At 37.2% G+C, this 24,927-nt stretch overlaps 1 protein-coding gene across 5 annotated transcripts in view; it reads right to left on the minus strand.

Annotated features, from left to right (window-relative positions):
- Window positions 1–24,927, minus strand: part of MEI4 (meiotic double-stranded break formation protein 4) — a 160,841-nt gene that overhangs the window by 66,402 nt on the left and 69,512 nt on the right. The window contains exon 5 of one of the 5 annotated variants that reach the window (XM_080585982.1): window positions 9,614–13,306. The exons of 2 other annotated variants lie outside the window; for them this stretch is intronic. In XM_080585982.1, coding sequence (XP_080442108.1) covers window positions 13,055–13,306 — 252 coding nt within the window. In that variant the 3' untranslated portion in view covers window positions 9,614–13,054. Of the gene's footprint in view, window positions 1–9,613; window positions 13,307–24,927 lie in introns of those variants that run through there. 2 more of the 5 variants (XM_080585981.1, XM_080585984.1) reach the window with 2 other exon arrangements.

The raw sequence follows: 24,927 nt of genomic DNA on the forward strand, positions 1-24,927 counted from the left end.
GTTATGTCAGTACTTTCATTATGCTCTATATTCACCTTATACTTTCCATATTTTCCTTGAAATGATTCACATGCTAAATTCATGTGTTCATACTCCTTGTCTTTATAAGTTACAGAATTTCTGTGCTACTGGAGGATTGTCCCTAGTCTTCTGATCGATCTGAAGCTCCCAGTGTGTAAAAGTTGGTACTGAGTATAAATGGCCTCTTTTTTTTTTTTTTAATTAAACTGTAAGTTTCAAAATCTATTTCTAAATATTAAGTCATGTAACTAGTGTTTTCTGACAAAAACAAAGCAAAACTTCTTATGAAAAGAACATATGAAAAATGGAGAACTAAGGACTACTAGTAAAAGTTATAATAAAAATAACAAATACAATAACTTAATGACATGGAACATAAATTCATAACTCCAATGTATCAACCTTACTCTCAAATGTAAAACAAAATTCCTTCTCCTAACTTCATCTATCAATGCTGTAAAAAATAAAGTTTAAAGTGCTGTGAACAGAAATCTCCACTAACATACAATTCCGTTTTAATACAGTCACTAATCAGCTTCTGAAGGCTGAAGAATTCAGTATTACTTGCTACTACTTACTCTGATTGTATTATGTTAATTTAGCTTCTGAATTTCTTTCACACTATTCAGTGAAACCATCCTCACCGTCACCGTTTCTCTTCTGCAGTATTCCAGCTACAGCCACTTCAGGAAAAAGCCTTTGCTTAGAAGTAGGTATTTGCTATTGAACTTTTTAAAATCATCACAGATTTTTGTAAAAGTTTCTTTTTTTTTTTTTTTTTTTTTTACAGAGTGTATTTGGAGGCTGTATTTCAACTAAAGTTGTCCTTTTGAAGGTCAAAACAAGATTCTCTTCTTTTTCTGAGTGATTTCCATTCCCCTGAATCTTAATTCTTTTACTGTCAGCTGCTCCCACCTACAGTTACTATTTCCTTTAGGATGATAAACACCAGAGTTGATGTAAGGATAAGATCAGTGGAGCTATCAAAGATTTAAACTGGTGCTGGAGATGGAATCTGAATAAATAACAGGACTTTTAGCTTTGATCTTCCCCTTTCCAAGCCCAACTGATTCTCCTCCGTCTCAGGGACCTTATGCTGACTGTCATTCCAGTTTCCCCTTGGAAGCTTCCCCTGGGCTCATACTTGCCACAAGCTGAGTGAATTAAAAACTGCCCAAAGAAGCATTAACAAACAGAAATGACCGACGACAGTGAATTGACTGCAGGCAGTTATCTTGGGGTGTACTGCAGAATATGGTGTAAAGACTGACTTTAGCTGATGCTGTTGTAAGTAATGTGCAAGAAGGCTTAAGGATTGCATTACTGACCCTCTGAAAGGTAAGCAGAGTATATAGAGAGAACTTACAAATAACAAATGAGGCAAAGAAATCAACAGCAGTGATTATTCAGAGACATAAATAAAACAGAATTTTTCACTTAACAGAAAAATTAAAATTAATGCCTCCAGGAAGAAAACAATCTCAAACGTACTTGAGATTTTAACCCAGGATAATCTCCCTGATCAGACTGCTGAACTGTGATCCAACTCTTAAACCCCATGTACTTTGGAAGCACAGACACTACTATTACCTTTCAGGAATGCTTTTATCCCAAGTTCCCTTTATCCCTTTCCTGGGAGTTCAGGCCTCATGGCTTATCACCTGCCTGAAGCTCTGTTTTCCTGCTTTCTCTAGGACTTCCGTGGACACCCTCCTCAGACTCCTGAGAACTTGATATTTCCTTCTGGGTAGGATGACATTTAAAGCAAAGGGCAGAAACCTTGCACTAGAATTTGTAAATACGCAGGTAATTAGACTCTAGGCAAAGCATAACACATTTACCCAAATTTCTGACAACAGGTATGTCTGAAAGAGATGAATTAGATTTACAAAGAGCAAAGGAGAACCCAGGAATCAGTAAGGCTGCAGACACACCTGCTTTTTTTTTTTTTTTTTTTTTTCTGATTGTAGCTGGAAAGGTCACTTTTCAAAATTACTTCCAGCTGCTAATGACTGGCATCATGATGGCCTACAACCTTCCAGCTGAATTGCTCTTGTGCTAACATCCGAAATCCACCTCAGTTGAAATGAGCTACCATAAAGAGCACATCCATGGTAGACTAACGTTTTTTTTTTAACTAAAATACCTGTTTCATTGTGTTCAGAGAGGAACCAAAAGCGTCTAGTCACTTCTTTCTCTGAAAAAAAGCATGCATGTCTAAATACTACTGCAAGAATAAATGGTACTGCTAGTGGACTAAAGTTAAAAATGAATTCAGCAAATATATGGTGGTTTTACATAAGCACCTGCAACATGGACAAGGAAGGCTACAATCACACAAAAGAGAATCAACTCAGTCACATTTAAAATAATTACTCTCCAAGCATAATAATATTATCAGAAAGATATGGTCAAAACATCTCACGGGATATCAACACAAATAAGGCTGGCTGGAAAGACTGAATCATGGGGGAAAGTCGAGAGGGTTAAATGAAAGCAAATAAAGAATATAAGACCTGACCAGGGGCACAGAATATTAATTGGATGTATTCCTGTCTATCAACACTTCGTAGCACATTGCCAAGACAACACATAAAATGATCTGCTGTTCATCAATCTGGAAATTAGTAAGATATTTTTTCACTTATAAATTCTCATCTTCACTTAAATTGTTGCTGAAAAGAATTCTGTCACTCAGCTTAAAAGCAGATTTGATGGTTTGGTTATGATAAGCACTTTTTTCAAATTTTTTTTGAAAATAGTACATCCAGAGGAAAAATACAAATGGAAAGGAAAGATGCACAGGCTTCTTCACCAGTGTCATCTATAAGGTTTTTGTCTTTTCTGGTCTTTGGGGCAGGAATGTTATGGGAAAATAGGCTTCATGACCCTGTTCTTCTATAATTCTTGCACTATGTGTGCATTCATAAGTTAAAATAGGCTAATTAAAAAATAAACCAGAAACAGGAACAAAAATATCCACTTGCACTAAGCTACTCTGAATAAGGAATGTAAAGTCTAACACTTAGTTATGTTTGTGGGCTTGCAGCAACCAAAATAAAGGTGAAACATCTTGCAGAAATAAAATAGGTAAGACAACCTCTTGAATGTTTCATTATAAAGATGATCACACTATTTCAGTATTTCATCCTTGTTGTTAATGGCCTAACAGGTGCAGATAAACTCTCACTGTGTTGGTCAGCTTAACCAAAGCTGAAGAAGGGAGGGAAGGTGTTAACAGTAATGGTAAACGTGATATTTGCATGCAGTCCAGTCACAGAACGCAACAAAGCGCTTCGACTGGCAATGTTTTCCCCTGTTGAAAACGAGAAACCTTATTTTATTTCAAAATAACCACAAAGGCACTTTGTGTGGAACAGGATCATTAACTTCACAGAGAAATGAATTGAGTGTATGCTGCCTCTAGTACCCTCTCTAACTTTACTATAAACTAGTAGGTTAAAAAAAAAAAAAGCGTCAAAAATAATTCCAGTGATATACTTGGCTGACATGTATTCCTTTAACTCACTTGTTTCAATTATTGCCTTAAGTGATTTTCATACTGCAACATAAATTATTTTAAGGAGACTTTCCTTCTCATTTGGAGCAAAAAGCTCAAGGTGCCAAACATAATGCTGAAGTTCACAGTCAGTTTACTTCTTGCAGTTTGGGATGTCATTTTTGTTTTATATAATCATTAGAACCAAAAAAAAAAGTGAGCATGTTGCTCAAGAAACTTACATTAATATTACACAGAAATGCCTGTACAATACCTTAGTGCAACAAGGAACTTGGACTTCAGTGGTATCCATGTGGAACAGGCTTCCTTTGTGCTTCTATTAGCTTCTAATATATGAGCGTACTTTCAAAGGAACAAATGGTACAAACTGTTTTCTGAACAGCAGAACAAATTGCTGCACCAAAAATCTATATAAGAATCTATTCCATTATATTCTAATGGTAGCAGACTAACATTTAAAATGTTGCATAATTTTCTACAAAGTCTTTCTATTCAAAAGAGCCTTTAGAAAAACACAAAAAGAGAAAAAACAAAGACTCCTTTGAAATAAAGGATTTGTTTGTTTGCCTTAAAAAGTAAGTGATAATTAACAGGAAAAATTAACACTGAATGGGATTTTAGCAGTCTTCATTGCCCACTCATGAGGGATTTTTTTTTCTTTTCAACAAAAAACATGAGAAAAGCTTCAACTGGCTCTCTGTTCAGAAAGCAGACTGTGCTTAGTTCTATTAAGAAAATCCTCTTCCACCTGCTCCCTCATCCCCCAGGAGCAAACTGCTCCAGCACGGGTCCCCCACGGGCGGCAGCTCCCCCCAGACCCCTGCTCCTGCGTGGGCTCCTCTCCACGGGCTGCAGCTCCGGCCCGGGGCCTGCTCCTGCGGGGGCTCTCCATGGGCCGCAGCCTCCTCCAGGCCACAGCCACCTGCTCCACCGGGGGCTCCTCCACGGGCTGCAGCGTGGAGATCTGCTCCGTGTGGGACCCATGGGCTGCAGGGGAACAGCCTGCTCCACCAGGGGCCTCTCCACAGGCCGCAGGGGAACTGCTGCTGCCTGCCTGGAGCACCTCCTGCTGCACTGACCCTGGGGTCTGCAGGGCTGGGTCTCACTCTTCGCAGTGGTGTTTCTCTCTCCTCTCTCCCAGCTGCTGTTGCACAGCAGTTTTTTTTCCCTTCCTTAAATCTGCTCTCCCAGAGGCCCACCCAGCATCTGTCCCTGGCTCAGCTCTGGCCAGCGGCAGGTCCCTTTTGGAGCCGGCTGGAGCTGGCTCTGATCTGACATGGGGCAGATGCTGGGCTCTGCTCACGGAGGCCACCCCCGCAGCCCCCCCACTACCAAAACCTTGCCCTGTAAACCCAATACAGCTACAAAATTAATCTTTCATTCTTTCTCTTTTTGGCTCAAGACATGTTTCTTTGTCTCTGGTATGAAAGGCAAAACCCAGAATACCCAATGGCCAGAAATAACAACTTTCCAGAGGATGACACCAGTGCAGGGTTGTGAAGGTCAGAGATGCCCCACTATCTTCCTCAGGTAACAAAAGTAATATACGTGTTCAGAGTCTTTTGTGGATGCAAGCCCTGCTTGTTAATTCTGTACATTGAAAAGGTAATAGAAAATTAGGTTGACACAGTTTTTACTTGCATTCAGCAGAAACACAAAGAAAATGCTTCACTAAATCCATGTAGCTCATTTATGTAAAAACAGATTATGCTCCGTATTTCCTTTATAATAATACCTTTTCTTTCAATGTTTTATCTTCTTACAGTATGCAATAGCAATTTACAAGAGTTTCAACTTTGTAGCTTTCTCCTGAGCTTTTACTCCATAATATTCTTCTATCTGTACAAACTTGGATGAATGTATCACAGAGTAAACTTAAGAAATCTGCAGGTGTCACCATGCAGGGGTCAGGGAGGACACAGTTATTCTGGAGGAGAGAATCAGGCTTCAAACTTCATAAACTAGAAAGGTGCTCAAAAACTATAACTAAATTCAATAATAATAACCGCAAAAAGTTATGCTTTGACAGAAGAAATACCAGAAACAGCAGCTGACAAAAGATGGCAAGAAACCTCAGAAACTTCTTGGAGAAGTAACCAACCCCAGGGCTAAAATCTGCAGTGTCGGGTTTCTAATGCTGTTGTGATGCCAAAAATGCTGACGAATGCATCTATGCTTTTTAAACCCCACTTGCTGAATTGGTGGATTCTGGATGGTACCAGAATTAGCCTTCATCTATTCATGTGTCTCTGTCAACTACAGAAATGTGCAAAGAAAGAAGATTGCCTTTTTTAAGAACCCCTAACAACAATTTTTCTTGGGACTCTGTTCACTGGAGCATTTTCCTGGCTGGCAAAGATTGTTCCTTGAAGCATAGTTTGACAGAGATGTCTCCAACCTGATGTCTTACTTCATAGTATTTTCAAGACTGGTAAGCAGGTGACTTGCAAACAGTGCTCTTCTCAAAGATAAGCCTCTCTTCAGTATAGCAATAACAACTGTGGGCATAACCCCGAAAAATTTGGGATGAATTTGAAATCAGCAAGTTTACAAAAAATCATGTTGAAGAAATGGCTTAGTTAAATCAGGGATAAAAACCAACTTTACCTGTTTGATTAGTTAAGAAGGTGCAGACTAAGTAAATGTGCTTAAAAGAAAAATGGGAAAACTAAAAGTAAACACAATTAGGGAGGATGAAACAATTTATATAAGGGGAGGTGATTTAAAGTAGCTCTAGGTGAAACATACCATCTGGATTACATTGCTGTAACTCTATCTGAAATCAAGCTGATAAGAACTGCAGAACAGGAAAAGACCTTTTCTGTCATGCAACAGTAGAAAAAGTACAAACCAGAAAAGCTACAGGCATAAAGCTGAGCAAAGCTCCTTTGAGCTCTAAAGAGAAATGTACATACATGGAGAGCTGTTCAGAGAATGAAAACAAAGAAAAAAAGAAAACCTCAAAACTTCATCCAAAACCTTTGCTTTTCCTATTTTTAGTTTTAGCATCATGAATAATTAAAAACATTTTAAAACTTGCCCTTTTTTCTTTATTAAACTGAAAATAATGTAAGATTCTAATCCTTTGATTATAACCCAAATGTAGTTTTCATCTACTTCTTTCTCAAGCTGATCATTGAGTTCTGTGCAGGGTCACTAAGGTACAGAGTTTATTCATGGGGTAGGACTGGAAGAAGCTGAAAGTGAGTCAGTGAGGGAGTGAGATGACACTAAATATCAATCTAATTGATATTTAGCTAAATATCAATCTAATTTTGTCCTTGTCTTTCCTCTCTCCTCTGTGAAAAGAAGGGTAAGTGATTAAGTTTTTTATTTTATTTTATTTTTTACAGTACCAATCCCTCTGCCCATTGCATCTCATTTTGTGGCCCAGCCATACGATATTCCCATATTCCTCATCTCACCTAACACTGCCAGCAATGTCAAAATCTCCTGCTCTTCTGAAACCTCCTTCCTTCTCATTCTTCTTTCCAGTCTATTTTTCAGTTGAGCTACTTTTCCCCTTATTTCCCCTTATCCTTGCTCTTCACTTCTGCTTTGTATAACAAATTATGGGTTGGGCTTTTCACCTCTGAGAAGTTTTGTTTTACTCCACTCAGTTGTCCCTCCAGGCCACATATACTCATGAGTTGTGGAACTAATAGAAAAGCAGAAGTTGTAAGATGTATTTTGGTCTGGTGAAACAGTCACCGAGTCTTCTGTTCCGATTACCAGCAAAAGACCTAGATTCCTTTGCCTAGATCAATAAAATATGACCATATACTAATCCACCCCAAATCTACAGCTTTTTAAAAGTCTAAGGTAAACTGCGTTTTAGAGTAAATGCTTTTAAACAAATGTGATGTCAATTCTGAATTTTCAGAGCTAGATCCTCCCGAAATACAGACATAATCTTAATTACACTACCAATGACTTTCAAAGTGATTTATATCATGGTACTTCACAGACAGCTTTCAATCAAACTGAGGGCAGCATATAAGGCTGAGGATCTCAATGTCTTCTTTACCTCATTCTTCAACAGTGAGGTCTCCCAGGACTTTCTGCTTCGTGAAAGCATTCAAGGAGAGGAACTATCAGCAGTATATGAAGATCAATTTAATGTTTTATTTGCAAGATTTCAGCTCATACAAGTCCATGGGATCAAGGGGTCTACATCCATGATTGCTGAAAGAACTTGTCAATGTCCTTGCAGGGCTGCTTTGCATCATCTTTGAAAGGTGACAGAGATCAGGTGAGGTCCCTGGCAATGGAAGACAATGTCACACCTATCTGTCTTCAAAAAAGACCAAAAAGTCAACCTGAGGAACTACAGGCCAGTCAGCCTTACTTTACTTCCTGGGAAAAATCACAGAGAGAGTCCTTCTCAGAGCACTTTTCTGGACATGTGGACAAGAAAAATAAGTGGAATGGATTCACTAAAGATAAATCATGCCACACAACCTGATTGCCTTTTAGGATAAAATGACTGGATTTGGGGATGACTTCAGCAAGGTTCCCACACTGCCTCTCACAGCATTCTTGTATCCAAATTAGGATGTTACTGTCTAGATGAGTGAATAAACAGGTGGGTTGAAAAATTATTTGGTGGTCAAGCTCACACAGTAGTGGTTAACGGGTTGTACTTTTATGTCTGCCACAACTGGAGTATCACAAGGAGATATCGTGGAGGAAGTGATGGAGTGCATCCTCATCAAATTTGCAGATGGCACCAAATTAGGAGTCGCAGCCAATATGCTTGAGAGCAGGGCTGCCATCAGAGGGACCTAGACAGCATGGAAGAATGAGCCGACAGAGAATATGAAATTCAGCAAGGACAAATGCAAGACGTGCCACCCAGTAAGTAAGAGCCCCTTGCAGTGATACAGGCTAGGAATGCCTGGCTGGGGAGCAGCTCTGTTGGCAAAGCCCTGGAAGCTCTGGTGGGCAGTGAGCTAAGCGTGAGCCTACATGCCCCTGGCAGCAACAAGGACCAACAGTGTCCTGGGCTGTGTCAGCAGGAGTACAGATCAAGGGAAGGGATGACCCACCTCTACTCAGCACTTCTTATTCCACATCCAGGCTCTCGCTGCCCATTTTGGGCCCTCCAGGAAAAAGAGAATTAATTGAAGTGCATTCAGTGGAGGGCCACCAGGATGGTCAAGGATGGAGCATCTGCCCTGTGAGGTGGCTTAAGAGAGCTGGGCTTGTTCAGTCTGGGACAGAAATGTTTCCAGGAGGACCTGAAAGCAGCCTCTAGTGCCACCTGGAAGAAGGTATGAAGGAGACATGGGGAAGATATGAAGGAGACAGAGCCAGGCTCTGTGTAGTGGGAAGACTAAAGACGGTGAGCATAAAACAAACAGAGGTTCAGACTGTTTAAAGCAAAACCTTTTTCACTGTGAAAACGGTCAAGCAGGAGAGTAGGTTATCCAGAGAGGCAGTGCAGTCTCTGTCTTTGGAGTTTTAAACACCTGACTGGATACTGAACTAGCAACAAGCAACTTGGTCTGACCCTACAGCTAACCCTGCTTCAAACAGGAGGTTGGACTGGAGACCTTTGGAGGTCCCTTCCAACACGAATTATCCTATGATCATACAAATGTCAGACGAATGTTGTGCCACAGTAAACTAGAAAGCGTTACTCTGTATCAGCTAGTAATGCAAAGATAACTGGAACAAAAAATAAAAAAAAAAATATTATGGCATTAAAAAGAGGTAAAATTTAATTAGCACTACTACCAATATATACAAGTAATAATTATCTCAAATCAGTAAACCACATATAGATTATAAAAAGATTCCAAATAAAATTTTGGAAAAACATCCTCAGAGAGTTCACTTCAAAATCCCAACCATTATTGTCATTAGCAGGTATGTAAAATTTTTTAGTTAGCAGAAGAGTCAGCGGAGCAGCAATAGAATAAAAAATTATTTTTCTTGTATCATAATTTTTCTACTCTCATAAAATGAGACACTCTACCATAAAATTCTTTTTAAAACAGATGCAGACTGGTACAAAACATAGTCACGGGGGAAGCTATGAATGTGGCAAAGTAACAAATTACAAGATCATAAACAGCTGTCTGGCTACTAATTAACACACACTGCTAATTTGACCATATAAATATATAATTTGACAGCATGTGTATATATATATATAAATACACACACACATCTATATAAAACCCTAAATACTTTGCATTTTCAGAACATTAGCATTTTGCCAAATTCTAACATATATATATATATATATATTCACAAAAAGAAAATCATCAAGACAAAAGAAATATCCTCGAACTGTTAATTGTAAACCTATATGGCTAACCCAGGTCAAACATTCCAGGAAGCAACAATAAGTCAGACTTCTTTCAGAGTTCTTCTTCTAGTGTTATCTAGTCTATAGGTCTAGGACAGGCTATGCTCAGCACCTGGGGCTTCTCAACTGTTCTTTTGAGTCATCTTTCTCCATTCAGCAAAGACCACATGTAATTTTCTCCAGATTTGGGAATCCTCTCTGGAGGCTAGATGTTTAAAAGGTGGATGTTGATGTCCCTATTTAGTAGATATTGTAAGACTTGGAGGAAGTTCAAATTGCAGGAAGGTTTCCTCCAACTGCGATGCAAAACCTCACTTCAGAATATATGCCTGTAATTTCTAACTACAAGGACTGGCTCCATCATCACATTTTATTTCAAAACTAAATACAGTGATGCCTACTCAAGTCACATCTAATAGTCACTAGACAAAAGCAGAAATTGTCTGAAAAGCCTGGACTTAAATCTAAGATATCCTACCCCTAAAAACAAAGATATATCAAGGGTAGGATTTACTTCTCACATTAAGACACCTAAGTGCACGTTCTTTTCATAAGGAGCTACATATCTAAGTCTGTATTACCTGCTTGACTCAGTTGCCTAAACAGAGGCATTTAGTGACAATGCCACTAAAGATGCTCCAGGGTATCAGAGGCATTTACATGAAGACAATGAATGTGACACAGGACTTAAAGAAGATCTGCACACCTTTGCAGTAGCAGCTGAAGATTCAGCACAAAACATTAGGGTACTTTTAAAGTTTTTCATAGAAAGATTAGACATCTCAACCACATGGAGACCTCTAAACATCTACATCTCTGCATCTTCATATTGAAGAAAGTCCCATCTTGGTGAAAAATCTCTTCAAGAAACACAAGACAACAAACTAATAACTATCCTGGTTGCAGAGGCTATTGCTCCCACCACAGCTAAGATGGGCTTGCTAACATGGATTAACCACACTATTTAATTTTGCACTAAAACAGAAGACTAGGAGAGCTCCAGAGAGCAGTTAATAGTACTTTTGCTAGTAATTGTCTAAACTGCTACAATGGTATTACAAGGGGGACTCTCACCCTGCCCCAGCATTTTCAGAACTGCAAACTAAACTTCCACATTCTTGTCAGATTTCATAAACCATGTCTCAGTTCAGCAGTTGTTTCAAAACTGATGAAGGATGCATATATTTCCCCAAACAACCATTGCTCTTCCAGTAGCCTAGAGAGTTTGCTCAAGAGAAAATGGCACAATATGCAAGGAAGAAAGCAATGACATCAATAAAAAAAATATTAATAGACCAACAGATCAGGAAATATGCAGTGATGTGCAATCTGTTTTTGAAACTATTCTCTTTCAGAACAGGAGTCTTGAAACAAAACCCATTTTGCTGTTTTTCAGATTCCAGTATCCTCCTGTGATATCATTTCTTTGCAAAACACTTTTGAAGTGTTTTTTTTTTTATGCTAAAATGACTGAATATTGCTTAAATTATTACATCAATTATGTACCAGTTCCCTTTTGCTTATTCCCCTTTCCTTGATCTTTTTGTAAACATGCTTTCAGTGCTGTTACAGGAGTGATGTAAGGATGTGGAAGAACTGATCCTTTACCTTGACCAAACAAGAATTAATAGAACAGTAAAAAAAAAAAAATGGCACAGTAGTTCCTGAGTGGCTGCCAAACATATGTCCTTATTTATGTACCTTTATTTTCTTTAATTTGGCTAAACGTATCTGACTTTCTAATGTGAATATTCTGGAACACTTGCTTTGCAAATCAAACAGACTTCTGTTGAAAGAAAGTTTGCTAAAAGAAAGGATTAAACAAATGTTACACTATGACATACCAAATACTAAGTTTAAGAAACATAACAATGTTGGACAGTATATAAACAATTATATGAATATCTTTCACGAGCCAATTCAACATCAAAATAACTGGTTTTACAAATACTACTATTTTTTAACCTATGTAGAAAAAATAGGTTTATTATCTCAAATAAGTGCATCCAAGTTAACAAGATAAATTATTTACAGTACTGAAAATGCCATGTTTCGGATAATTTTTGGACATAAAAATTGGTCTTTAAAAAGTGTAGAGGAAAGGATAAGGACAAATGCTAAAAATGTTTTAGATTTTTAGTTTTAGACTATACACTACAAGGAGACATGACAAAACTCTAATGTTGTTTATCTACTAGAAAAAACGCTGTCATTATAAAAATTACCCCCCCCCCCACCTCTAATTTATTAAATCCTCTCTGGATCAGTTAAGCCATTGTTGAACTCATTTTACAAGCCTTTTATGTTTCTATTAACATGTGACGTTAATTATTACTATGAATACAATTATATTGCACAAAAATAAAATGTAAAAAAAGGACAACAAACAACCATACAAATGAGATTTTATCAATGTTCATTAATTTTGAACAGAATGATTTAAAGCAATCATAAAAGGAGTTAAATTTAATCAATCTTTGAAATCATTAGTCAACTCAGAGTAAATTAGGCCTACTGTTTACACACATGGAGGAAAGCCAAGCAATATACAATGAGAGTAAGAAAGTTGTAAAACTAAGCATCAGATTTTATTTTGCTCAGATAATAATTATTTTGATTAAATCAGAAACTAAGACCATCCTAGGAGAATAGGTATTGATAAGTTACCATGTTTAAAAATAAACATTTTTTTTTCTGATTCCATTATCAGACAGCAATCTTTGCTCCATCATACTGAGCATGTCATTGCCATTTTTTGCCCAGATGTTCAGTCTTTTATTTCGTATTATCAATATGCCCAACCATCGAATGTCTCCCATGCACACATAAGCTACAGAACTCTGTTTCCTAATGTGAAAGCCTAGGTCTACACACCCATTATTTCTTGGCTTTAAAGTTCATAGTGCATATTGAGCATCACCTGAAACAATTTTCTTTGGTACCATTTTCACTATGTATGCAAACACCAACGTATTGTTTTCCGTTACAATAAATAGCTTTTATTCAAAACAGCATCTGGATTATTACATTTCTTGTATATTTAAAATTGGAAATAAATTGCGTTATCTCTGAAACTGCTGTATAGCATAGTAGTTTCAAGTAAATGTTTTCCAATAACTACAATTTTCCTGTCTGGCTCAAACATTTTCCAATGCAGTCCCACAACAAAGGCACTGTTAAGAAGTAGGTTGGTTATTTTAATCAATTTGTATTTGAGCTGAATTCAAAAGAACACTCACTCTCCATAAATATAAAGAAAACAAAGGGAATTCATCTGAAAGGTGAAGAATAATTTGATCAAGGTTCTTCAGAAATTTGATTTTTTCTTCTCCATCACAGTCCAAGCTTGAAATATTACTTTCTTCTGTCTCATATTGAAGAAGTTGTTCCAGAATCATGAACAAAGAAAAAATATTTTCATACTGAGTAATGTCATACATTTCATGGATCTGGGAATAAAGGAAAATCAATGCATAAGCACAGTGTGAAAATGTTTCTAAAGCCCACCATCTTGGATGACAGTTTAAGGAATAATGTTAAAATTTGCAGTAATATATAGTACTTATGTAATTAGAATGGCTATATATTCAGACACAATTACTTCTAAGAAATGTTTTCCTCTATGTGGTAACAGCCAAACAACTAACTCAATCAAATTGCCATATCAAAGGTCAGCACGACCTCCTGTCCTGGAGTCAAAGGAGGTTTTCTCTACCTGATTATCCACACGCTGTGACATATAATAATGATCTACAAATCAACAACAACAGCTTTGTTTTAGACTTATACTTAAAGCTGGTGGATTTTCATGAGAAATTAAAAAAGTAAAAAACTCTCTCAATTGTCATCTATTCAAATGATGCTTCTAGAAAGCAAATAAAAAGTCAGGGTTCTTGCTCTCAGTAGAAAATGTCCAAATCAGTATCCATATCTGACTCAATTACAAAGGGGAAGTGCCAGTTTGTCAAGTAAGTTTGCTGACCAAACTTAGAATTTATTATAAACATTAGTGCTATCTGACGTAAATGCAACTGTCCTGTATTTGGAAACCACAGTTTCAATCTGAAATTTTAGAATCTTTGTTGTATGCAAGGAATAACTGATAAGATAAAACCATAAACCTTGGGGAATTATCTTTTTGGAATGAAATTCTATGTCCTACTTAACAGTAAAATCTATCAATAATATTTCAGAACAAGGTCATCTAAAAGACTGCAATTATGGTAGCTGGTTGATCAGAACTCAAAGGTTAATCATACCTGCTAGAAAATCAATTATGTACTTTAGAAAATGGACCAATAGCTCTAGCAAACCTAAACAACTGTTTAGGCCTAGAGTACAAAGCTATAGGCTTTGACATAGGCCTATGAAATCAGTATGAAATCATTTTACCACCCTAAACTATATACTGCTAGATTTTCCAGTGTATAAAATTTATTACGTAACAATTGCTTTTATAGATGAGGTAAGTGATTCTTGATCCCACTAGAATCTAATAAAAAGACAGCATTTTGCCTTCTCCTGGTAAGGCACCTTCAGTAGATGGTGGTTCAAGGGAGTGTTTAGTTTGTGCTTCTCTTAAACCTAAAATCCGTGTTTGAGGCTCTCCAGTGTAATGTCTTTCAGGTAACCTCCTATGTCAAGGACAGCAGTAAGACACCACAGCCAGCTGACTGCAAAGCCTTGATGGGGCAAAGTCATTTTGCTGAATTTTCCAGACATTGTAAAAATTAGGATAATTGATGAAAATATTATCCCTAGCCTTGCAAGTTCCAGTTATGTCTCTATGGATCTTGGTAAGAAAAAACCCGCAGTCCAAAAGCTACCGCCAATTCAATATTGACATTGTTATCACAACAGATAAAAAAAAAAAGCATGATATTAAGTATTTCTAAAGTCCAATTAAATCCAACTGTATAATTAGGAAAATCCTTTTTATAACTTGACAATGTAACTTGCATGGTTTAAAGGGTTCTTTCCTTCTGTTGCATGCTAGAAGACACTATCATGTCATCACTGCTTGGCTAGCGCTCTGAAAATACATTTTCTTTCCCTCAGTAACAGTGCATTCACAGCTTATTAATTTGTGTTAGTCCCTCATTAAATATTATAGAAAAAAATAACATACAATGGTAAAGTATGATTCTGAGGAGAAAAATGACTATGCAGAAACATAATTTGAAGTTCTATGCTTCTAGCTGCTGTAATGTGGGTATTAGAAGTACAATTTTACAAGGAAAAACCTTTGTTTGATTCATAAGTGTTGGCCTTACAAATTCACTAAGATCTTCCTTTCACATGAGTAATCAATAGAAAACGTTTTAGAAAGCAAATTATGTCACTTCACTTATCCCTATAACCTCAGGCTCTTCCAAGCAGCTAAGCAACTGTGTTACTTTCAGTGGGTCTCAAAAAGTGCAACTAATTGCGACTTAGTAAACTATCTAATTGATTATGGATAATAGAAACCACAAGCTAGCTAATTATCTTTCATCTGCAAATACTACTGCACTAAAATAAAATGGGTTTAGCCACACAGAAAGGGTAGGTCTGATGGCAAGGAGGAAGCATTTATTGAGGTAATTGCTTTTCAGGGGACAAATGCACTTCAAAATAGTTTTATAATACCATGAAAAAAAACCAGTCTAGAACATTTGCCGGCTCAAGGCTTATTAACCTTTCCAACCCATTTAATAATGTGAACAAAACATGTCTCCAGTTCTTTTCCCAGATGTTTTTGTGTAGCGCTAATTGATGCAATTACTACCAACGTAAATCTATGCCACAGAATTAGTAGAGGAATATTTTTACTGCTACCGATGGTTAGTTAGATAACAAACCTATTCTTCTTGCTCACCAGTGTGTTAACGTGGGTAGCAGCATATACACGTGTACACAACCATACACATGCACACAAAAAGCTAGTCCATCCAAGAAAGTTCAGAGGTATGTTCATAAAGCAAACCTTCTATATAGACTATAATTTCAAGATATATTAACACTAATTTTAATGAAGTCTTACATGAACTCTGTTTTTCTCAAAAAGAATTTAAAGATAAAAATACTTTTTACAGATCAGATTGCTATGGACTGTGGATTTTGGATACTTTTTTTTTTTTTGATGGGATCAGTTCTTGCTGACTTTTCCTCACAAGGTATATGGAAATACATTTATTAACAATAAGGTGTATTTTGCAAGCACCACATTTTTTAATTTAACTTTTGAAATTTTCCTATTCTGATTTCTCAATCCAATTTTTTTTTTCAAAGTAAAATAACTTAAAAATTATTAATTATATAAGACTGAGCTTTACATAAGATGGAAAAAAAGGACTATGGGGATCTCCATTAAATGATCTGCTAATCAGAATTCATGTATTTACATCACCAAGTTGAGAATGGAGGAAATGAATAAAAAGTTGCAATTAATTTTCCTGTCTTCTTCAACATTACAGGGTGACCACCACGAACAGCACACCTTTTTACTACATAATCTGAAAGCCTAGAAGAAAGTCTAACCTGCCTTTTAACTATTATAAAACAAACAAAACAGTAATAACATGTTAAACATCAATAGTGTTATGTTCTCCTGTTACATCGATTTATAAGAAATCTCATGCTATTAGTAAAATAGCCCATGCCACTCTTCCAGGTCACACAGGAGTTGCTCCAAGGAGCAATACAAGTGAGCAGGAGCCCAGTGGTGCCCTGGAGCAGGGAGGTCCAGCAGCCTGCTGTACTGCTGGCCACGTGCTCCCTACTTTGGGCCGCAGCTAGCTCATGCATTTGCATACCACATCTGGGCCAGGGCAATCCCAAGCACAAATACAGGCTGGATAGAGAACAGACTGAGAGGAGAATGAGAAGGACCTGGCGGTGCTGGTTGACAAGAAACTCTGCATGAGCAAGCAATGGGCATTTGCAGCCCAGAAAGCCTACCGTATCCTGGGCTGCATCAAAAACAGTGTGGTCAGAAGGGCAAAGGAGGTGATTCTTCCCCTCTCTTGTTGGCACAAAGCCAACAGCACCCACCATATAAGAAAGCACACACTAGGGTAACTGAGGTTATCCCTAATTGCTGTTTAGTGTTTAAATAACATGCTGATAAGCATCTCTAAAATATTTTAAGGCAGGCACACATGAAAGACTTCACAGGATATCTTTTTGTTCTGAATTTAATACCATTGTCTCTTGTTAAAATGTAATTACCTTACAAATTGCCGTGCCTCAGGATACAGTCTTGAGCTGATTAGCATTTCTCTTTAATTGCTTTTTGTTTTGTGTTTTTGAAATGCATAGTTCCCTAAAATCAGTCCCAGTAATCATAATCTCCATTACCCACATCAATATCCACCTGCCAAGAAAGTTCAAACTGATTTACACCCTCTTTCAGTATCTAAAGCAAAATTCACACACCCTACAATTCCTTAGTTAAATTTATAGTTAAAAAAAAATCTTTTCAAAGCATTTTTGATCTTTTGTTCAATGGGATCTGAAATTCTAGCTTTTCATGTCTTTATGGATGCTATCACTTTCTCCTCAAGTAGCTCAGTACGATTCAAACATTCTACTTACAAATTAAGACAAAACTTGCCTGCAGAAAGGCTCAAGGAATAACTAATGTTTGTGAAAGTTCAATTGAAGAGGGGAGAATGTCAGTTAAACTCTCAGAACAAATGAATCTGCTGCTACAGTGCGTGCTGTGACTACAGTTCTGAGCAACATTCTGTCAACATCATCTTGCACATCCCAGCCAGACTCACCCTGGGCTTTTTTTGTGAGATGTCTGAGAAGCAGCTGTAAGAATCCTCTGAAAATTGTCTGTCCAGAAACGGTAATTTGGCATACCATGGAAAACACTTCTGATAGCAAAGGGAACAAGCCCTTTAAATTCTATCACCCAAGGGGAAGATGTTTATCCTAGAAACATCTATGCATCGTGCCTCTTCCATGCATCATTTACCAGGGTCACTGGTACTAGTCCTTGAACACTGAATTTCAAGAAATACTCAAGCCTTCTTAAGCAATATTATTCTTATCTAGTATTATTATGATTTCTGCAACAGATTGTAAGAAATTAAACATACCAGCAGTAAAGCATGCAGGTTCTTTTTTTTTTTTCCTGGATGAAGAGAAAAAAATGCCTCTATACCTGTAAACTCTTAGGAAAAAGCACTGTGACTAAAAAAATAAAAAATAAAGGGAAAGGGGAGGAAACAGGCCTATCAATTCATCTATAAAGCATAATAAGTTCTTCTGTCTTCTTCAGATGTTCAGACATATGCTTCCCTCCAAAAGGGAGCCTTAACACAATTTATGTTGACTTTCAACTTCCATCAAAATCATAAAAATCTGAGACAACAGACTGTAACACATTTTGTTTTGCCTTACCTGCTACCCCACCTTTAAGTTCCTATTTGGGATTTGTTTTTCTTTCTCTGCCTATGTTCTGTTTAGCTTTCAGGGAGTCAATGGATAGAAGATGGATGATGATCATTATGAATGAGGTACTAACTACAAGTGGAAACCAAGAAAAGACAGAGGCCTCAGCACATAAGCATCCAGATTTTACAACTAGAAGGTAAAGCCATGTATCAAGTTGGAAGAACATAACAGAAAAGTAACCTAAAAATCGAGAAGCATATAAGCTGTCATCCCATCAGTTTCCCCATTTATTAGGTACTACTCATGAGAAAAGAAAGAAGTAGGACAGGAGAGGGCTCTCATATTCTTTCTTCAAGTGTTCTGAACAATGGGAAAGAAGTTCCTCCTGTCCAAAAACCCTACTGTGCATTGATTACAGCTGATGTTTGAATGGACTTTCCCTTCTGTCTTCCCAGACAGAACCGCATTCATGGCCTCAATTGTCTATTAAGTTTCCACTCAAGTCCCTGGGTCAGCCTTAAAGATAACAGGTTTCTTGTTTTAGCAAAAATGTGAGAGAGAATGCATGCACAACATCACTTCATACTCTAACGTATGTTTTTTTCATTTACAAAGTGTATGAATACCACAGGCAACCACTGTACTGTTGCTAACACAGGAGGTTCCCTCTGAACGTCAGGAAGCACTTCTGTGCTGTGCGGGTGACTGAGCCCTGGCACAGGTTGCCCAGAGAGGTGCTGGAGTCTCCCTCCTCGGAGACCCTCAAAAGCCACCTGGACATGGTCCTGGGCAGCCTGCTCTGGGTTGCCCTGCTTGAACAGGGGTTGGAGCAGATGGCCTCCAGAGAGCCCTGCCCACTCCAGAAAGTCTCTGATTCTGTATTGGTTTCATAATTTTTGTTAACACAAATTTATATATCTTTGGAGAATGCACAAAAGTACTGAAAATAAGTCACTTTGCTTTAGTGGTTCTAACAAACATAATTCTGAGAGTAATGTCAGATATATGCTCATTAGTACTTTATCGTAATTCATTCATTTTGAAAAGAAGCCTTTTGAACATGCTTTTCATCTCACAGGGCTTTTTTGTTTTTCTACAAGCATGATACACTTGCCTCTCATTCAGCTTGACTTACTAAAAAAATCACCTCTTCCAATATCAGGGATGAAAAAGCATTAAATAAAACTAGCAAGTGACAGATGGCTGGTCTGACAAGAAATCAAAGCAGTAGTTTAAACCCACAACGTGTATTTGAATTGCTTGCCACAGAACACTGCAAATGCTGAAAGTTTGCATGGCGTGAAAGGTTACGTATAAAAATGCATGTACAAACAAACTCCACCTTAGTTCAAATTGTTGGATACTGGGGAAATATTCCTGTAAATATCTTCAGACCCTTCCCTAAACTTCTACTTTAACAGCTGTCAGAAGCAGAATATTTGGCCTCTGGTCTGACAGCATAACCACTCTTGTGTTCCCCTGCCTCTTCTCCCCATCTTCTTTACTGCCCTACACACTACCAACACCACGTTACTTCAGAGGAAAAAAAAAAATCCCCTCCCTTTCTGGGGGAAAAGTAAAGATTATTTTCAGCTCAGGAAGCCACCACACAATTGCTGTCTATGCAGAACAAACTTCATCAGCTATAGTGAGTCAGCTCCCTCCAAAGCCAAAGAGAACCACTCCAGGTTCCCAATCACAAAGTCTGAACTGAAAAAAAAAACTAAGAGTTTTCAGACTAACTGAAAGCACAATACCTATTCAAAACTTGTATCTAGCTGCAGCAAAACAGAATAGAAAAGCCATGAAAAACAAGATAAAAAGCCTACCAAATAGCAAGAAGAGTGATTCTAGACATTGTCCTATATGAAAAAAAAGCACAAAGCTGGTTGGAACACAAGCCTAAAATTTGTAAGAAAAAAAATTACATCTGCTTTCACTTTTATCCAATGAATCAAAGTCTCTGTATTCTTTTCATAAAAAAAAAAACAGATATGCTAAAGGAATGCTAAAGATGATAGGCTTTCTTCCAATTAATCAGTTATTCTTCCTCTTCCATGGACAGAGGCTGAATATTGAATGGCTGTTCAAGACAATGTTTATCTTAACCAACCTTTGTCTTTGGTTTAGGATGAAGCATTTTATTTATCTACTTTTTATTCCTCTTGTTTTGGCATAAACCTTATGTTTTGTTGTACAGAAAAAAAATCTTTAGGAAAATATTTATATTTCAAATAAATTAATACAATATACTTTTCATATAAATAAAAATTTCCAAAAACTAGCTGCTGAAATGGGTATTTCCCTTAGATAAGGCACATGTTTTTTCAGCAATGTTAGTATCTGCGTAAAACACCAGCTTTCCACTAGAATTATATCAACAAAACCCATAATCTCCTTTCAACTTTCATAGAATACCAAAGGCAGAATTTTAACAGGAAGCCTTGAGAGGCATGGTAGGGTATTGTGATTTCATGAAAATTAGATAGGATAGACAAGCAGTGATACTTATTTAATGTATACAAACTATGTGGAATACGTATGTAGAATAAATCTTGAATAGATTATTAGAATTCAATCATAAGAAAATGATGTTGCTTATTCAGCTTAAATTTGTGAGAAATTATTGAAACATGATATCTACTTGAAAATCATGCAAAATATAAAACGTTATGAAAGAGCACACCACAGTGTATTTGAGAGATTATATACACGCTGTAAAGATTCATTTTAGAAGCAATTACTCCTTTTCCTAAAACACGACAAAATACAGAATTGAACAGATTGCTTTCCACAATCTTTTTAGGCTTTACAGAAATGAAATGGTATGACTGTGAGTAAATATGGTTTCTCCTTCAAATTTACTTTTCCATTAATTTCACATTATACTCTCCCGGAAAACTCCAGACTAGTACTTTTCTAGAAGTTTTCACATATTTTATTTGTTTGTTTATTTTTAAGTGCTACAGCTGTACAGAAGTGTAAAAAGACAGGTTTTTAAGAGCTTCAGAGCAGCAGTTTGGAACTTTGAATGTCACAGCAGAACCAGCACTGGAAAGCAATGATATGCAGTTCAAGACTGGCCCTCTAAAATTCAGCAAGCTGGGGTACCTCTAAAGACAGCTACATTTAGAGATATCCTTTTGAAACCAACAAAATTCTACAGCTGTGTGAAAATTGTAGCATCCTGACAGAACACACGCAAAAAAAAAAAAGGAAAAAAAAGATAACTTGAAAGGCATTAGACAACAAATGGTTTGAAAGAAAACCAAGTTGGCTTCTATTTCTGAAGCAGAAAATAATGCAAAAACTTTACAGACAGGATTGTATACAAAAAATTGCTTACAATTCTAATTAACAGTATCATCGGAAACAATCATGGAAGAATTCTTAGAGAAATATCTGAGATCTGTGAACATTATTCTTATTACTGAAATATATTAGGCCATACCAAACCAAACAAACTCCAAAGGCTTCCTATACTCAAGTCGGGAATAGTTAGATGTTTGATGTTAGGTTTGGGGCAAATGAGATAGATGTTAGATGTTAACATTGGGGCACATTCTCTGCTGTGCAAGTCATAGTTTGTGCATGGCCAAATCTTCAGTCTGAATTGTTCTGAGCATTGACAACGGCACAACTGGCCTTAACTAAAGGAAAAGATGCTAGACTATAAAGTTAGGTCAAAATTTGGATGTAGAATGACAACATTTTCAGCAAGCACCCACTCAGTTACAGCAACACCCATTCATAGTGCTAGCAGGATGCCATTGAGAAATGATGAATTTGGGAATGTCAGGATTTGAGATGATCTAGAAGAAAGTTAAAGAAAATTCAAAAGATCTACACATGGCAGGAGAAGCATGTGATTTTTCAATCCGTGGCATAACTTTTATGACATACCAGCACAGATCAATAACACTACCTAGAACTGACAGCTCACACAGAGGTACAGGCCCCTCTGTCCTTCTCGGAACCCATTTGAAGGCCAATGCAGTGCTGCTGAGTTGGGCACCTTGAGTACCCTAGGAAAAAGACAGTCAATTTTATTGTGTCCATGCTAAGCCAAAGACCAAAGAACAATAATGCTAAAAACAACCAGAAGTGTACTGCATTTCACTGAGTCGCCCAAAAGTAGACTGTTGCAGGTAAAGTGCAGAGAGGTATCATAACAGTTTAAAGCAATGAAGTTTGAAGCAGAAGCACCAATTTCAGCAATCATTAGAAACAACTGCCCAACCAGAACTGTATGACTGAAGTCAAAAAAAAAATTTGAACAAAGCCCAGTGAAACAGCATCTGCGCTGAGAAACCTCAAAGACAGCATTTTAGACAAATCACTGAGGTGCCTGTTGGAGCTATTACAGAATGCTGACATAAACATACCTACTGGGGCCTGTACAGGACACTGATGAATGTTAGCAAACAGAATTTTCCTGCAAGAAAATTGTCATTTATGTGGATGTGTTATGATAGCTGCATAAAATGTACATCACGGTAGCATAAAACAGAATAGAACAGTAATAGAACAGTGCATCATTCCATGACACTGCTGGAAGTCAAGAACATAGTTGTACTTGGTGGAACTGAACTTTGTAGAAAAAGAGTTCAGAGCCACCTTTCACCTGAGGCTGTGGTGCCCTCATGGTGTCCCTGCCATTCCTTTTCCCATGGTACCCCAATCTCCACCGTTTAAGCTCTTCTCCATCTTTTCCCTCCCCCATCTGAGGAAGATAGGAGGCAAAATACAGTGTCCCATTGGCACGACCATCTTCTTGGCCAAGAATAGAACCACACTAATCTGAAACACATAAGTTGCTTTTCATCACCAGAAACAATTCTGCGTCTCTGAATTCCAAATCTGAACAAAACATTTATTTTCTTTTTAAAACTTGATTTGATCTTCCCACAGGAACAAGGCATTATTTAAGAACTCTGAAACACTGCATGCTGCTTGTATGAAAAGCAGAGTTTAAAAATGCAATTAGAACGTGGCACATACAATTACTGAACAATTGTGGAGCTTAACACTATTTCAAGGAGGTTACAGAAAACAGTCCCTAGTCCTCACCACCATTAAGGCAGCACATGACCTTTGGTGTAAGAGAACAAATCACATCATGCTAGAAGAACTAAGGTAACTGACATTCTCAAAGATCATTCTGTTTTTTCTGCCAGTGCCACAGTGCTTGCCAATTATTAAATGAGCACACAGCAGACTAAATGCAATGCTAATGTCAGGTTTACTGTGCACTCAGAATGCAATGCTAGATACGGCACAATATTTATTATGAATATGTACCGAAAAGATTAGAAAAATTCCAGCAATTCAAAGGAGAATTAACCTTCCAAAATGATAGCTAAACTTCATTTTGAGACAGATTTTTTTTAATTAGATTGGTCTGGAACAAGAAATAAACAATTACTCCCTTCTAACTGTGAACCAGATGTCACAATTCAAAATACCTGCTACTTTATTTTGCATAAAAATCTATTTACTATCAGTTAATTCTGTTTAATGACTACCAGTAGGCAATGCATACAGGAATGTAGCAATGCTTCTCTAAGGGCCGTCAGCAACACAATGGCATTCCTCTCTTTTCAGCTATTGAATTTTGTTACTTTAAACAGATATAATGTTGTACGTTTAATACAATTTAACATAATTGCTTAATTTATTAGTAAAGATTAAAACTACTGTGCAAGATATTAAAAGATAATATTAACAACTCGCACTGAAGACAGGCCACATAAATCTTCAAAACGATTTCAGATGACTGCAGGAATTACATTAAGAAAAATATGACAGGAAATCATTATGGACTGACTCATTAAAAGAGGAGAAAAGAAACAAAATCAAATGCTATCAAAATTAAACTGCATAGATCATCTTTGTTATGCTGTACTAGACACCTAGCAAAATTTTAGCTCTTAGGAGATGTAGGCTACATGGACTAGTAATCTACTAACCAGTGAAAGACGTCAGCTACGATATTAATAAAACTCTTGTTTTAATGGTCAAACTTACATCATTAGACAAAAGTCACTTATCTGAATCTGGGCTTTTTATCATTCTATTGCTACCATCCATATTCTCTGCAAGAGCACTCGTACAGCAGAGAGAAAAATCCTGGGACAATACAGCAATTTTCAGACCATGAACAAGTAAGAGAGAGACTGTTGCTGCATTTTAATGGCTTCTAGGTAGCTATACAATACATTCCCTCAAGCTTCTCCGATGACAGCACATTAGCCAATAGGGAACTCATGCTGTGACTGTTTCTGCTACCTGACCTAACTCATTTAAATCTAATTCAGGTCCTCTTACACTATATTGGCATACAGCCATTGACTTACAAATGTTTTTAAGCTTTCCAGTCTGCAAATTCATAAGGTTTTCTCATTTGGTTTTGTCACAGGTCCGTCTCTTTTCCTTAATATTATGTATTTTAGATCCCTACGGAAGATGGAGTGATTAACACCACATATAAACTATAGTTCATTTAATGCTCTTTTCAGTCCTGAATCCTCTGGCCAATAAGAATTGAAAGAATTCCCTAATCTTAAAGGATTAGATTTTTTCCACCTACTGTTCCCTCAGTGGGATGTCAGACTAGTGTTCAGAACTGAACAAGGTCAGATTAGGGCCATTACCACTCTGTATGTGGCTTTACCTTCCCATGAAG

This window comes from Anser brachyrhynchus (assembly GCF_964034855.1).
Source record: "Anser brachyrhynchus genome assembly, chromosome: 3".
Lineage (NCBI taxonomy): Eukaryota > Metazoa > Chordata > Aves > Anseriformes > Anatidae > Anser > Anser brachyrhynchus.